General features: G+C 42.3%; 1 protein-coding gene across 1 annotated transcript in view; it reads left to right on the top strand.

Annotated features, from left to right (window-relative positions):
• Window positions 1-13165, top strand: part of ANKRD45 (ankyrin repeat domain 45) — a 49178-nt gene that overhangs the window by 20137 nt on the left and 15876 nt on the right. Inside the window, exon 3 of the mRNA XM_066597311.1 lies at window positions 12276-12443. Within this exon, the coding sequence (XP_066453408.1) occupies window positions 12276-12443 (168 nt within the window). The remainder of the gene's footprint in view (window positions 1-12275; window positions 12444-13165) is intronic.

The following is a 13165-nucleotide window of genomic DNA, read 5'->3' as shown; positions in this document are numbered from 1 at the left end:
GCCTAACGTGCAGTGCTCAGAACAATATACCGTTAGACTCCACCCCCACCTGTTCCCCTCTTCTTGAGTAGCCGCCTCCCACACGCATAAAGTGATTCAGCCGGGCAGCTACGATCCACTCCGTCCTCCTTTTGTCTAAGCCAGTGTTTCCCAACTCCAGTCCTCAAGGCTGCCCAACAGGTCATATTACAGGATCTCCTTGGTATTGTACAGGTGATGTGATTATTGTTAGTGCCTCAAATATTGCCGCAGGTGTTCTTACTATAGGATATCCTAAATATGACCTGTTGGGCCTTAACCCCTTCCAGCCACAGGGCGTAACTGTATGTCCTGGCAGAGGGGTACTTAGCACAGCAGGGTGTACAGTTACGCCCTGTGGATAAATACTATAAGAGATCTCACTCTATCTGTCACCGATAGCCGGCCTTCCCCTGGAACAGTAGGGGTGCATCGGAGCAGCGACCCCCGCTGTTATCCCCTTCCCTGCTGCAATGTATGTAGATTGCGGCATGTAAAGGGTTCACAGAGGTGAGGTCATCGGACTCTCGCAATATAATGATGAAGAGCCCGACGGGTTGCCATGGCAATAGGATGCCAGCTACAGGCGTCCTGCATTGCCACTGCCTATGATCGCTTCGCCTTATCATAGCGATCATAGGTGTGATTGTACAAGTCTCCTACAGGGACATAAAACGTGTAAAAAAAACAAAACTTTTTTGTGCTTTTTCCCATAGTAGAATAATAAATGTTTTTTGTTTTTTTTTTATATTAAAATCCCACATATTTGATATCGTCGTATCCGTAATGACATGTATAATAAATTGAACATGCTTTTTATTCAGCACAGCAAAAAGCGTAAAAAAAACCTTAAAAACTGAGTCAAAATGCTTATTTTTTTTATTTTCCCTCACAAAAAAACGCACTAAAAGTGATTAAAAAAGCCATATGTACTCCAAAATATTACCAATAAAAACTACAGGTCGTCTCGCAAAAAAACAAGCTCTCACAAAGCTCCGTGCATGAAAAAATACAAAAGTTATAGGACTTTGAATGCAGCAAAAATATAAATTTCCAAAGAAGGGTTTTTATTGCATAAAAGTGGAAAAACCTAAAAAATATAAGAATTTTGGTATTGTTGTAATTGTGCCGACACGCAGAAAAAATGGATTGTGTTATTTATGCTGCATAATTAACGCTGTAAAAAAAACCCACAAAAAACAATGGCAGATTTGATGTGTTTTCTCTCCCTGCTATCATAAAAAAATTAATAAAAGTTTTACAATATCGTCTATGTACCCAAAAATGGAACCAAAACAAACTACAGTTTGCGACGTAAAAAACAAGTCCTTATACGGCCGTGTCAACAGAAAAATAAAAAAAAGTTAGGGCTGTTAAAAAATAGAGATGAAAATCCGCCAAAAATCGTTGCGTCCTTAAGCCCAAAATAGGCCGTGTGCTTAAGGGGTTAAGGACTGGAGTTGGGAAATGCTGGTCTAAACACATGGAGATCAACGAGACAGACGCAGCCAGCTACACATCACTCATCTAGTGTGCTGCTCCTTTTCTCCCTCCCCTGAGCAGTCAGGTAGACCAGGCATGTGAGCCCTTGCTGCTACGAATCTCACAGTGAGATGTCTTAGAGTACATTATAGGGCACATAGAGTGGATGGTTTGTTGTCAGACCGCCCCTTTAAAGGGATTTTCTAATATTACAATAAAAATTTGCAGGGTTTTAGATAAGAAACTAAAATAAAGAAAACTTACTCCCTTCCTAAATGTCCTGCACCGCCAGCCCTGCTGCACCAATCCGATGCCCCAATCCGATGCCCGACTGCTGAGGACAGTGATTGGCTGTTGCAATCACATAGCGGCATTGCTGTAGAAGCTTCCAGACCTGCAATGGTGAGGACCGGAGCATTGGTGCTGGAGATGCAGGTCATTTAAGTGGTTAGTAAGCTTTCTTTATTTTAGTCACCTATTTGCCGATTGTTAATGTTGGGAGCCAACTCCTTTTAAAGGGGATTCATAATAGAAACCCTACTCCATGTGCCTTGCAATGTATGTTGAGTCCACATTCAGTGAGAGATCCATGGCAGTAGCTCTTCTCATGCCTGGTCTATCTGACTTTGCCAGTTGTAGCACCTCTCTCTTCCTGCTCCCAAGGCCTATTCACATAGTTCCCTTTAAAGGGAACCTGTCATCACCTATTAACACCATAAGCTAAGTTATGGTTCATATAGTTTAGGTGACGTGGGGTTGAGGGAACTTCTTTTCATATTCACCTGGTCCTCCATTTTTACAGCGTTTCCTGGAAAAGTCAGTGTGCACACAGCAAGCTTGATTATTTTTTAGAAGGCTTTGCGTGCACACTCATCTCATCCATCTCTATGGGAGCACACACATACATAGTATGTGAGGCTGAAAGGAGACAATGTCCATCTAGTTCAGCCTGTTTCCATCCCCCTTGTTGATCCAGAGGAAGGCATAAAAAAACCCAATGAGGTAAAAGCTAATTAAGCCCATTTGGGGGGAAAAATTCCTTCCCGACTACATAGTGGCAGTCAGAATAATCCCTGGATCAACGTTTGAAAGTTCCTACCTGACTCCAAGCACGGATCGACAACCCCGTTGGTTATTTAATGTCTATACCCTGTAATATCATAGCACACAGCCTTCTGAAAAGAGTTAAAGGGGTTGTCCCGCGAAAGCAAGTGGGGTTATAAACTTCTGTATGGCCATATTAATGCACTTTGTAATGTAGATTGTGCATTAATTATGAGCCATACAGAAGTTATTCACTTACCTGTTCCGTTGCTAGCGTCCTCGTCTCCATGGCTCCGTCTAATTTCAGCGTCTAATCGCCCGATTAGACGCGCTTGCGCAGTCCGGTCTTCTCCCTGGTGAATGGGGCCGATCGTGCCGGAGAGCTGGTCCTCGTAGCTCCGCCCCGTCACGTGTGCCGATTCCAGCCAATCAGGAGGCTGGAATCGGCAATGGACCGCACAGAGCCCACGGTGCACCATGGGAGAAGACCCGCGGTGCATCGTGGGTAAAGATCCCGGCGGCCATCTTGCTAAGGTAAGGAAGAAGTCGCCGCAGCGCGGGGATTCGGGTAAGTACTAAACATTTTTTTTTTTAACACATGCATTGGGTTTGTCTCGCGCCGAACGGGGGGCCTATTGAAAAAAAAAAACCCGTTTCGGCGCGGGACAACCCCTTTAAGCTTGCTGTGTGCAGGCTGACATTGCTGTGGGACACCGCTGGATGGGGAAACGGCTGAATATGAAAAGAGGTTCCGCGGACTCCATGTCACCTAAACTATAAGCACCATCCCTTAGTTTATTGCGATTATAGTTGATGACAGGTTCCCTTTGGGGTTAAAGGGAGCCTGCCATGTCCCCACAGCCCCGTAAACTAAGTTCTGGTGCTGTTTAGGAACATGACAGGGAGTCGGGGGAGGTATTTTTTCTTTTATACTCGCCCACTCCCTGGTTCCTGCGCTGAAGATCGCTCACGGCACTAAAAATCCGACTTTTTACAGTATGTGCGGTCCTGCACAGATGTGGCGGGTTCCCTTTAAAGCATTGCAAGCGTCATACAGAGCGCATAGGCGCTGGCACAGACAAATAAGGAAAGGCAAATGTTGCTGCAGCCCAGGTTAGGACCTAAATATTTCCTGGGGGACCAGCCTAGAAGACTCATGCCTCCCCGCACCTCTGCTCAGCCGTCCTGCCTGTGGCAACCGGTAGCACAACAGGGTAGGAAACCAAATGTGTTGTACTTTAGGAACTGGGTGGTAGACGTCAGCACCCATCGCTGAACCAGCGACATTTGTGTAGTCACCAGACGGGCTTTGGATTTGTGTTATACCCCTGCACAGTTTGATGTGAATTGTTGTGCCAGGCAATAAAAGCTGGTGCGTCCACTTTACACTGGAAATTGTTTGTGCTGGAATATATTTATGTGTGTGTAAAACCATCTTTACCCAGAAGATGGCGACCTTGTGGAGCTATCATCCTTCAAGTTGTCCCAATATTATAAAGCAGATCTCAAGGCATTATTGTATCATGTTATAGTCACATTGCTTCTAGTCAGTCACAATTTGCAAAGCAGACTCTGTTTCAATATTTCAGTAGGACAAGAATATTTAACCCCTCAACGCTACAGGATGTAAGTTTACGTCTTGGCTGGGGGGCACTTGACGCAATGTGTATGCCAGTGGGAGACGGCTGTGACTGGGCATTAACCTGTTACATGCGCAATTAATTTACATTCCTGCATTTAAAGGATTCTTAGAGGGAGTACACTAGCTCTGTGACTTCATCGACACTCCGCGATATAATCGCGGAGGGCCAATGGGTTGCCATACACTGGTGTCCAGGCTTGCCATGGCCTATGATCGCTATTGTGAGCGATAAGGCATTGCAATATAGAAGTACTGCAATGCATTAGCATAGTGATTAGAGCTTTTATGGGTCAAGTCCCCTACACATAACAAAAGTGTAAAAAAACATGTAAAAAAAAAAAGCAAAAAGAAAACCTTTTTGTGCACTTTTTCATTTGTCTAAAAAAAACTCACATATTTGGTATCATCATATCCATAACAACCTGTACAATAAATTGAAAACACTACTTGTTCTGCACAGCCAAAAAACGTAACAAAAACCCCCAAAAAACTGAAAAACGGGCAAAATAAACCAAAGAGCGCAATAAAAGTGATCAAAAAAGTCGGCTGTACCCCAATATAGTACCGATAAAAAACTGCAGCTTGTCACACAAAATAATCTCTCAACGAGCTCTGTCCATGAAGTATGGGACTTTGAATACAGCAGTGTTAAAAAAAACGAAAAATAACTTTGGTATCGTATTATTCGTACCAGCCCGCAGAATAATGTTATTGTGTCATTTATGCTGCATGATTAACACTGTAAAAAAGAACACAATGGCAGAATTAATGTGTTTTCTGTACCTGCCCTCCAAAAAAAAAAAAAGTTTTGCAATATATATATATGTACCCAAAAATGGTATGAATAAAAACTACAGTCCGCTATGCAAAAAAACAAGCCCTCATATGGGCACATTAACGTTAAAATAAAAAAGTTATGGCTTTTTGAAAAGTGGAAATGAAAATTCCCTAAAAATCCTTGTACCCTTAAGGCCGCTCTCACACGTGCCTTCACAAAATTTACTGAGATTTTTTGCAGCATTTTCGAACACATTCTACAGTGTTTGGAAACGTTTTTTAACGTACCCTATTATTGTGATGGGTGATGAGGTGTATTAAAGGCTAAAATGCAGGAAAACAGAGCAGACAGCGTCTCTAACTACGAAAATCTCGTAGTTAGAGACGCTAGTTAGCGAGGCCCCATTAAAATCAATGGCAACGTTTCACAGCTGTAAAAAGCCGGCTGTGTGAGAGCAGTCTAAGGGGTTAAACAAAGATCTTTTGTGTACATGTTGGGTTTCTATGCAAAATCAACAACTGTCACTTCTATCACTATAAATGTTATTTTCCAGCCTCAGTCTATTCATGCAGTCCCCATTGTCCCTGTATTAGATCATTGATCTATGTGATTAGATGCTGGATGACATCATCTGACTTCCCTTAGTTACAGCCAAATGGTAAAAATGTGCTCATGAATTTCCTCTTCTCCGAGGGACAGGAAGTTACAGCGGCAGCCATATTAGCGGTATAAGAACTTATCTACCGGTCTCCTAGCCTGGATGCAGGAATACACAAACACTCCCTCATTGTTTAATATCTGGAAGCCACTTCTAGAGTATTGTGAGGTTACCCACATGGCAGCCAAAATGCACCCTGGAGGCTTCACTTGAATGGGGCTCAGCTGCCCAACTACACACAGCCCATAGACATGGAGGGGATTTCTGTTGGGAGACACGACTTCAAACAGCGGTATACATTATAAATCAGTCTTCATAAGCTCTCCTTTTAATTTACCTTTATGGCTGTGTAAAAGAGAAACAGGGGCTTCAAGGTATCCAAAAAGTTATGAAATTGATCAGCGTAGTTCCAAATCTATCCCTTCATTCATGTCTGGCTCTTGGATACTCTGTAGGCCAGTCCTCTCCATGCTTCTCTACGGCTGCTTTCAATTGCTTGATGTCCATTACCTTGTCCTTCTTGATGGTGTCCCGCCAACATGTCTTTTGTCTTCCCCGGTTCCCTTTACCACTGACCATTCCAGAAAGCATCTCTTTTTCCAGCGAATTCACCGCCATCACGTGTCCAATGTAAGGCCTCATGTCCACGGGCGATCAGATTCCACATGCGGATTCCCGCAGTGGGAGACCTGCAGAAACCATCTGTGGGAGATCGCGGATGTAATGGCTTTTCCGCGCAGATGTACGTGGATGCACGGCGGATCATCCGCACGGGAAAAATTCCTCAACCCCACCTCCCAGCCTTTTCCCCTCCTCCCTAATTGATTTTAACCTTTAAATCCGCAGTTTATCTGCAATTGTATTTGCGGATGCACTGTGTATCGTCCACACTCATTGACTTCTATTGAGCCCGTCCTCACAGACTCCACACTGAAAGGGAGCATGCGTGATTTCTTTTCCGCACCAAATGCTCCGCAAATCAAATCCGATAGCCGTGCAAGACACTCAAGGTCCCATTGAAATCAATGCTATTTTTTTTTTGCGTGAAAGTAATGCATGCACAAAATACACTCATGTGAAAGAACTCATTGATGTCAATGGCTTCTATTCACTGCATACTGCGTATATAGGATTTCACATCAGATCCACGTCAGAAAAATCCTACGTGAATCTACTTAAATGCCCATGTGAACGCAGCCTTATGAGGACTTTGAGGCACATTTTAATGAGCATACAGAAAGGTGTTTTACTTCCCAGCATCTAATTGGTCTCTTTTTATGAAGTACAGCGGTTGTTTAGTCTTTGAACTGGTTTATTTCTTTTTGCCCTTTAATTGTGTTTGGAAGAAAAAAAGTATTATATTATATATAGCATCATAAAAACTTATACAGTGGGCTGGAGAAAAGTAGGCAAAAGAGCACAGAGGCAAGAAACCATAATAGCTGCAGTCTACATACATAGATTCCTCGTCTATCACAGGGGTTACGTTCCACAGACCCCCGCGATACGTGAAAATCCGCAAAGTAGCGGCGTTATATTTACACTAATGAATCTGTCAGGTGAACTGCCAAACAATTGCAAAAGTGAACAAACAGACCGATGCTACGATCAGTGAGCCAATCAGCGCCCGATACAGAACACATCCCATCAGCCAATGGTGTGCCGTGTACAATCTCACGTTGGCAAGCGCTAGTGTTATACTGTGTTTCCTATATGTACCTCAAAATTCAGCAATATAGCGAAAAACTAAGCAAAAACAGAATTATATATGGTCTATCTAAAATCCATGATGCACTGAAGCCGCAATCATTGAACCGCGATATAGCGAGGGATCACTGTACAGCCAAAAAAACAGAGCTGTGTCGGCTAGAAAGTGCAGCTCCGCATCTTCCAGCTCTTTTGTCTAAATTCCCCAGTCTGGACTCAGCTGGCAGACGTATAATGAGGACCACTGCTTTAAAGGGGTTTTCCTGGGACTGCAAAATTGATGGCCTATGTCTGACTTTTTCACTATTTTAGTTGTTGGAAGCACATGCATTGTTTGTCACGCGTGTGAAAAGCGTATGTACATAAATTCAAAGCATTTTTATTGCAGAAAACACAATGTAATCAAATAGAAAATCGCATGTTTACGAGTGCAATATCAGTCTGAGTTACTCGGACCAACGCCACACTTGTATATCCGAGATTTATTATGCAAATGTGATGTGTTTTGTGAGCAAAACTAATTGCTGTGAAAAACAGATGTGAAGAAAACCACACTGCACTCGAATGAAACCCACATTATCATGCAAGTTTGATTTTTTTTTTTTCTCCCCCATAGGGGGGGAAATATTCTACCACAAAAAACACCCAAAAGTAGGGCATGCTGCAATTTTTCTGTCTTGCAGCATCGCTGAAAGAGAAAAATTCCCACATGTAAACAGACCCATTTAAAATAATGGGTTCTTTTCACATCAGGTGTGAAAATCACCCCTGTAAATATACCCTTAAAGGGGTTCTGTCATTAAAAAAAAAAAAAATCAATACTTACCTTTTCCTCCCTCATCAGTCTTTTTACTCCATCTTCTCCCACCGATCTTCTCCTGGCTCCTGCAGTCCCTCGAGTCGCTCAGCCAATAAGAGGCAGATCTTCCTGGAGGCGAGGTTTTTCAAAATCCTGACCAAAAAGCTATGCGGGAGAACTTCAGTCAAGTCCTGGGGAGCTTCAGGAGATGTGCGCCAGAGCCAGACTGCGCCTCTAAGGTGATGAGGGTTTTTTTTGTGTGTTTTTAGGTAGCTAGGGCTTATTTTCGAGGTAGGGCTTATATTTCAAGCCACATGCGAAAATCCTCGCACATGGTGCTACAAAGTTGCGCGACACAGATATACGTGATTTCGTACAGAACACAGATACGGTATCACTGTTATTTTCGCACGGCGATATTGCGTTGCCCATGTGGAAGCGGCCTTATACTTATACATTAAGGTTCTGCACACCGCCACTCCCGGGGTCTTCTGTGAATTGAATGCTACCCAATGATAAAAGTTATCCTGGAGGCTTACTGCTGCAGTAAGTAGCTGTAGTAAGCTACTTATATAATAAGTTTCTATAGAATCGATAAGTTTTTAGCAGCTTACTTACAAAGTGAATTGCTAAAAATCTTATCTGTGGCCCAAAGAGGTGTGCTTATTTTCATTTTGGCTGCAAACTACTGCCAAGTTGTGCACTCCTGGCTTTGTGGGTTGGCCAGCTCTAGGAAGAGTCCTCGTTTTTCCATACTTCTTCCAATGGAGGCCATTGTGTTCTTAGAAATTTTAAGTGCAGCAGACTTTTTCTGTAGCCTTCTCCATGTTTGTGCCTGCACACAATCCTGTCTTTGAGCTCTATAGCCAGTTATTTCCTCCTCATGGCTTGGTTTTGGCTCTGATATGCATTGTGAGCTTTGAGACCTTTTATAGACAGGGGTGTATTTTTAAATTATGTTCAATCATCTGAATTAACCACAAGTGACTCCAATCAAGGTGTAGAAACACATCAAAGATGATGAAGAGAAATAGGAGGCTCCCAGAGCTGAATTTCAAGTGTCATATCAAAGGGTCTGAATAATTATGTCAATGCAAAATGTTAGTTTTTCATTTAAAAAAAAATTAAAAATTTTCTAACATTCTGTTTTCACTTTATCATTTTGGAGTTTTGCATAATGATGGAGAAAACCTTGATTTTTTTTTCTTATTTGCACAAAACTACAACATAACAAATGTGAAAACATTTAAAGGTTCTGAACACTTTACAGACCCACTGCATATACGACTTTTTTGTTATTCTTTTATTGCTGTTGTGGGGGAAACAAAATTAACAGAAAATGGTTATTTTGGCATTTTCTTTTTTTTATAACATTTACTGTGCTGGATAAATGATGGAATATTTTGTAGTACATGATATTATGGATGTGGTGATATTGATTATGTATAGTTTTTTGTTTTTATTTTTTCAATATTAAAAGCCTTGTGTAAGGGGGGGAAATTTTTCTGTAGAAACATTTAGATGCTGTGGTCAGCAATGACAAGAATAAATGGTGTAGAGGAGTGATTAGATTAGCAACGCCTCATCTTTTCACCCCTACTCCTTTTCTGGGGGGAAAAAGACGCCATGTATGACAATAAGAGAGCAAATATGCTCTCTGATTGATGGGAGGGTGATAACATGAAGAAAAGCACATGTCAACACTCCCCTGGGACAGGGGGAGAAACAGTAAAATCTTTGATCTTCTCTGCTGCCTGCTCGTCCCCCTCCCCTCTCTCTGCTCTATACACACACTGAAAAGTGACAGCTCTAAATTCAGTATTACTGACCTTACTTCAAATGGGTTTAGCTCTGGTTCTATTGGACAAGCTTGTTAAAGACAAGAATATGGGCTTTAAAATGACACCAAAAGCATGTCGGTAGCACTAAAAGAATCAAATTGAAGTTGAACTTCCTCTGTTCGTTCAAAAATGTAACATCCTTTTCCTGCAGAACGAACAGAGCTCCTTCCAAACTGTTGGGGGGATTAAAGCGGCTCAGTGCTGTAGCTCATAGGGGATTATCCGCACAGAATCCCATTCTATCTATGATGTACATATGCACTGATTGGAAAAATAGGCATGTGTACATCATAGATAGACAGTTGTTAACTACTGCTCTTAGGCTGAATTACAAAAATGCATTCAAACCTATGGCCCTCTACTGTATACAGAGGGGGTTTTTATCTCATAAATCCATACAGAATCCATGAAGAAAGTCATGGCACATTGTCGCACACTGTATTACAGAAATATTCTCCCGTAGAAGCATGGCTTGCTATGCACATGAGGCCTTTAGATGTTGTGCTCACTTTGGCATTTAGACCTTTAAGACGCAATCAGGTTTTATTTGACTTTGACTTCTGACCAGCATTATATGCAGAGTCTGTATAACTTTTACATCCAGCAATTAAAACACGTGGACGTGTGTTCTGCACGTAGCAGGAATTGATATAGACAGTACGGTTTTAGAGAGGGGTTTGCATGTCTTTATAAGCCAAACCCCGCAGTATATGGGTTGTTTCACATGCAGGATTTTTTTATTTTAAAATTACAATTTTTTAGCCAAAGACAGAAGAGGATCCAGCAGGAAGGAGAAGTATAAGTCCTTCCAGTGGCATAGCTTTTGTGGTCGCAGATGCAATCGGGCTCCTATGCCAAGGGGGCCCAAGGGCCTCCCCCTAACCACACCACAATGGCAGCCATAGCTAACGTTCCTGGACACCCTCACAGCTCCCAAAACTCTGTGATCACTAAATAATGAAACCAAGAGAAAAAATAGGTGCATTCAGGGAAAGTCTTATCCAGTATTCATGGAATAGAAGGCTGCAGATAAAACTTGGTAGGGGAAGAAAGTGTGACTCCACACCTTCACCCCCTAAAAATCCAGGTGAACTTGTAACAAAATCCCAGGTGTGCCATATTGTCGCAATGCTGGTTTATTCACAACACCATAACATACAAGAAAACAGCTGGACATAGAGTATACAATAGCCAAGGAGGTAAGGGCAACACAGTTCTGGGTGATATGTAACATTACCCCCTTTATCAAGCCCAATAACTTCATAGTGCTGCCTGACTCCTACCCCATCTTCTGGCACAGAATGCGAGAATTACTACAATGAGAGGCACAGGACATGAGCATTGGTACAGTGAGGGCCACAGAGCACAGGCTTTATTGGATGTAGAGCACAGAGCACAGGCCCTATTAGTATGTAAATTCTTTTGAGAATATGAGGGCACAAATAGGGCCCTTTTAGAATTTGTTGGCACAGAGAGGTTCCTATGGGTTTCTGAGGGTACAAAGTGAGCACTTTTACTGTTTGGAGGCACTAATTGTCAGCCCAAAAGGAAGCACTAGTACTATAGCATACATTATTACTATGGGGGGGGGGGGCACTAAGAGAAGCATTGGAGATGGCTGCAGTATGGGCAAAGTTTGCAGTGATGAATCATGGCTGGAAGAAATGTTCATGGTGATCTGAGCCTGGATAAAGAAGAAAAGGGAAAAGTGAACTATTGCAGTCAGAGATAATGTCAACTTGTGATCACTGGAGGTAGCTGAACTATAATCACTATCACTGTGTAGTACCAGTATCTGTCTAATATAGGGTGACTGCATTATATATAGGTATATTACAGATTAGCCTCTGTTATAGAAGTTGTCTTATAGACATGCTATATATAAATTTTATTTTTTAGAAAGGGAGCAACACAACAAGTCTTGTCCTTGGGTTTAAGACTCCAGCAATGCCTATGACTGCTAGAGCTGTATCAATGGGCTACTTAAGAGACCCAGTGATGCAGCAGAAAGTTTTGGACAAACCACAACTGACAGCCACGAAGAAGAGTTGCGTGGAGGAAGATGGCTGGGGGGGTCCCATGCTAAACTTTTTCACCAGGGCCCATGAGTTTTTAGCTATGCCCGAGTCCTTCTTTCATAGTTCCTATTCTTTTGGAATTCAATCCATATCTTTCTTTGACTCCAAAAACTACAAGAAAAACTGTATTTTTTTCCCCAAAAATCAGTGTGTGTGAAACCATTGAGTCCCTTTAACCCTCAATAACTAAAGTCTGGCTAAACTCAGATTGTTTCTTTACTGTTACAGGATATTCACCATTACATTGTGCTGCAGCTTGGGGTCAGGTGGATGTATTAAAGGCACTTATCGAGTTAGGAAGTGACATCTTGCTTCTCAATTTCCATGGTGAAAAGGCATGTGAAATAGCGGCCAGATACAACAAGACAGAATGTGTAGATTTACTGAAATGGGCTGGTAAGTGATGTTCTATTCGTGTAGCTTCTAAGTACAGCACATGATAAAGACTCCTACACCTAACATAATGAACTATTATATTATTCTTGACTAGCAGAACTATCTGTATTCTTGCTGTTATACTCTTTGTAAAAAAACAAACAAACACCTAGAAAAAGTAGTAATTTTGCTGGAACCACTTTAGGGCCTCAGGTGGTAAGACCGCTCATCTAACCACACCACAACTCTAATCATTTGCATATCTACCTGAGATGGAACTGCAGGCCGCATTTTGCTGCAAAACAACAACTCCTTTTAGGGCCTATGCCCACGAGCGTCGAGAGATACGCCCGTGGATTTACGCCGCGGGAGTACTGCGATTGACAACAAAAAATGCCTGCTGGTGACCGTGGAATTCCGCGCTGATTTCCGCGGTCTTCATTAATGCTATAATAGGGCTCATGCCCACGGATGGAGTGGGCGGATTTATGCCATGGGAGTCCCGCGAGAATAAACAAAAAAAGTCCCCGCTGGCGATTGTGGAAAAATTCACTTTTTACCGCGTTTTTCTGCAGTCTCCATTAATACTATATTAATAGAGACCTTCCGCCGCGGAAAAACGCAGTAAAATAGAACATGCCGCAATTTTTTTTTGCCCGCGGCGTTAATCTGCAGCAGAAACCCGCATGTTAGAACTGAGCTATTAGGCTCAATAGAACCTAATAGCTGTGTTATTCCGCTGT

Source organism: Eleutherodactylus coqui, chromosome 3 (assembly GCF_035609145.1).
Source record: "Eleutherodactylus coqui strain aEleCoq1 chromosome 3, aEleCoq1.hap1, whole genome shotgun sequence".
Lineage (NCBI taxonomy): Eukaryota > Metazoa > Chordata > Amphibia > Anura > Eleutherodactylidae > Eleutherodactylus > Eleutherodactylus coqui.
The sequence above is the reverse complement of the archived record's forward strand: the minus strand, read 5'-3'. Positions and strand labels throughout refer to the sequence as shown.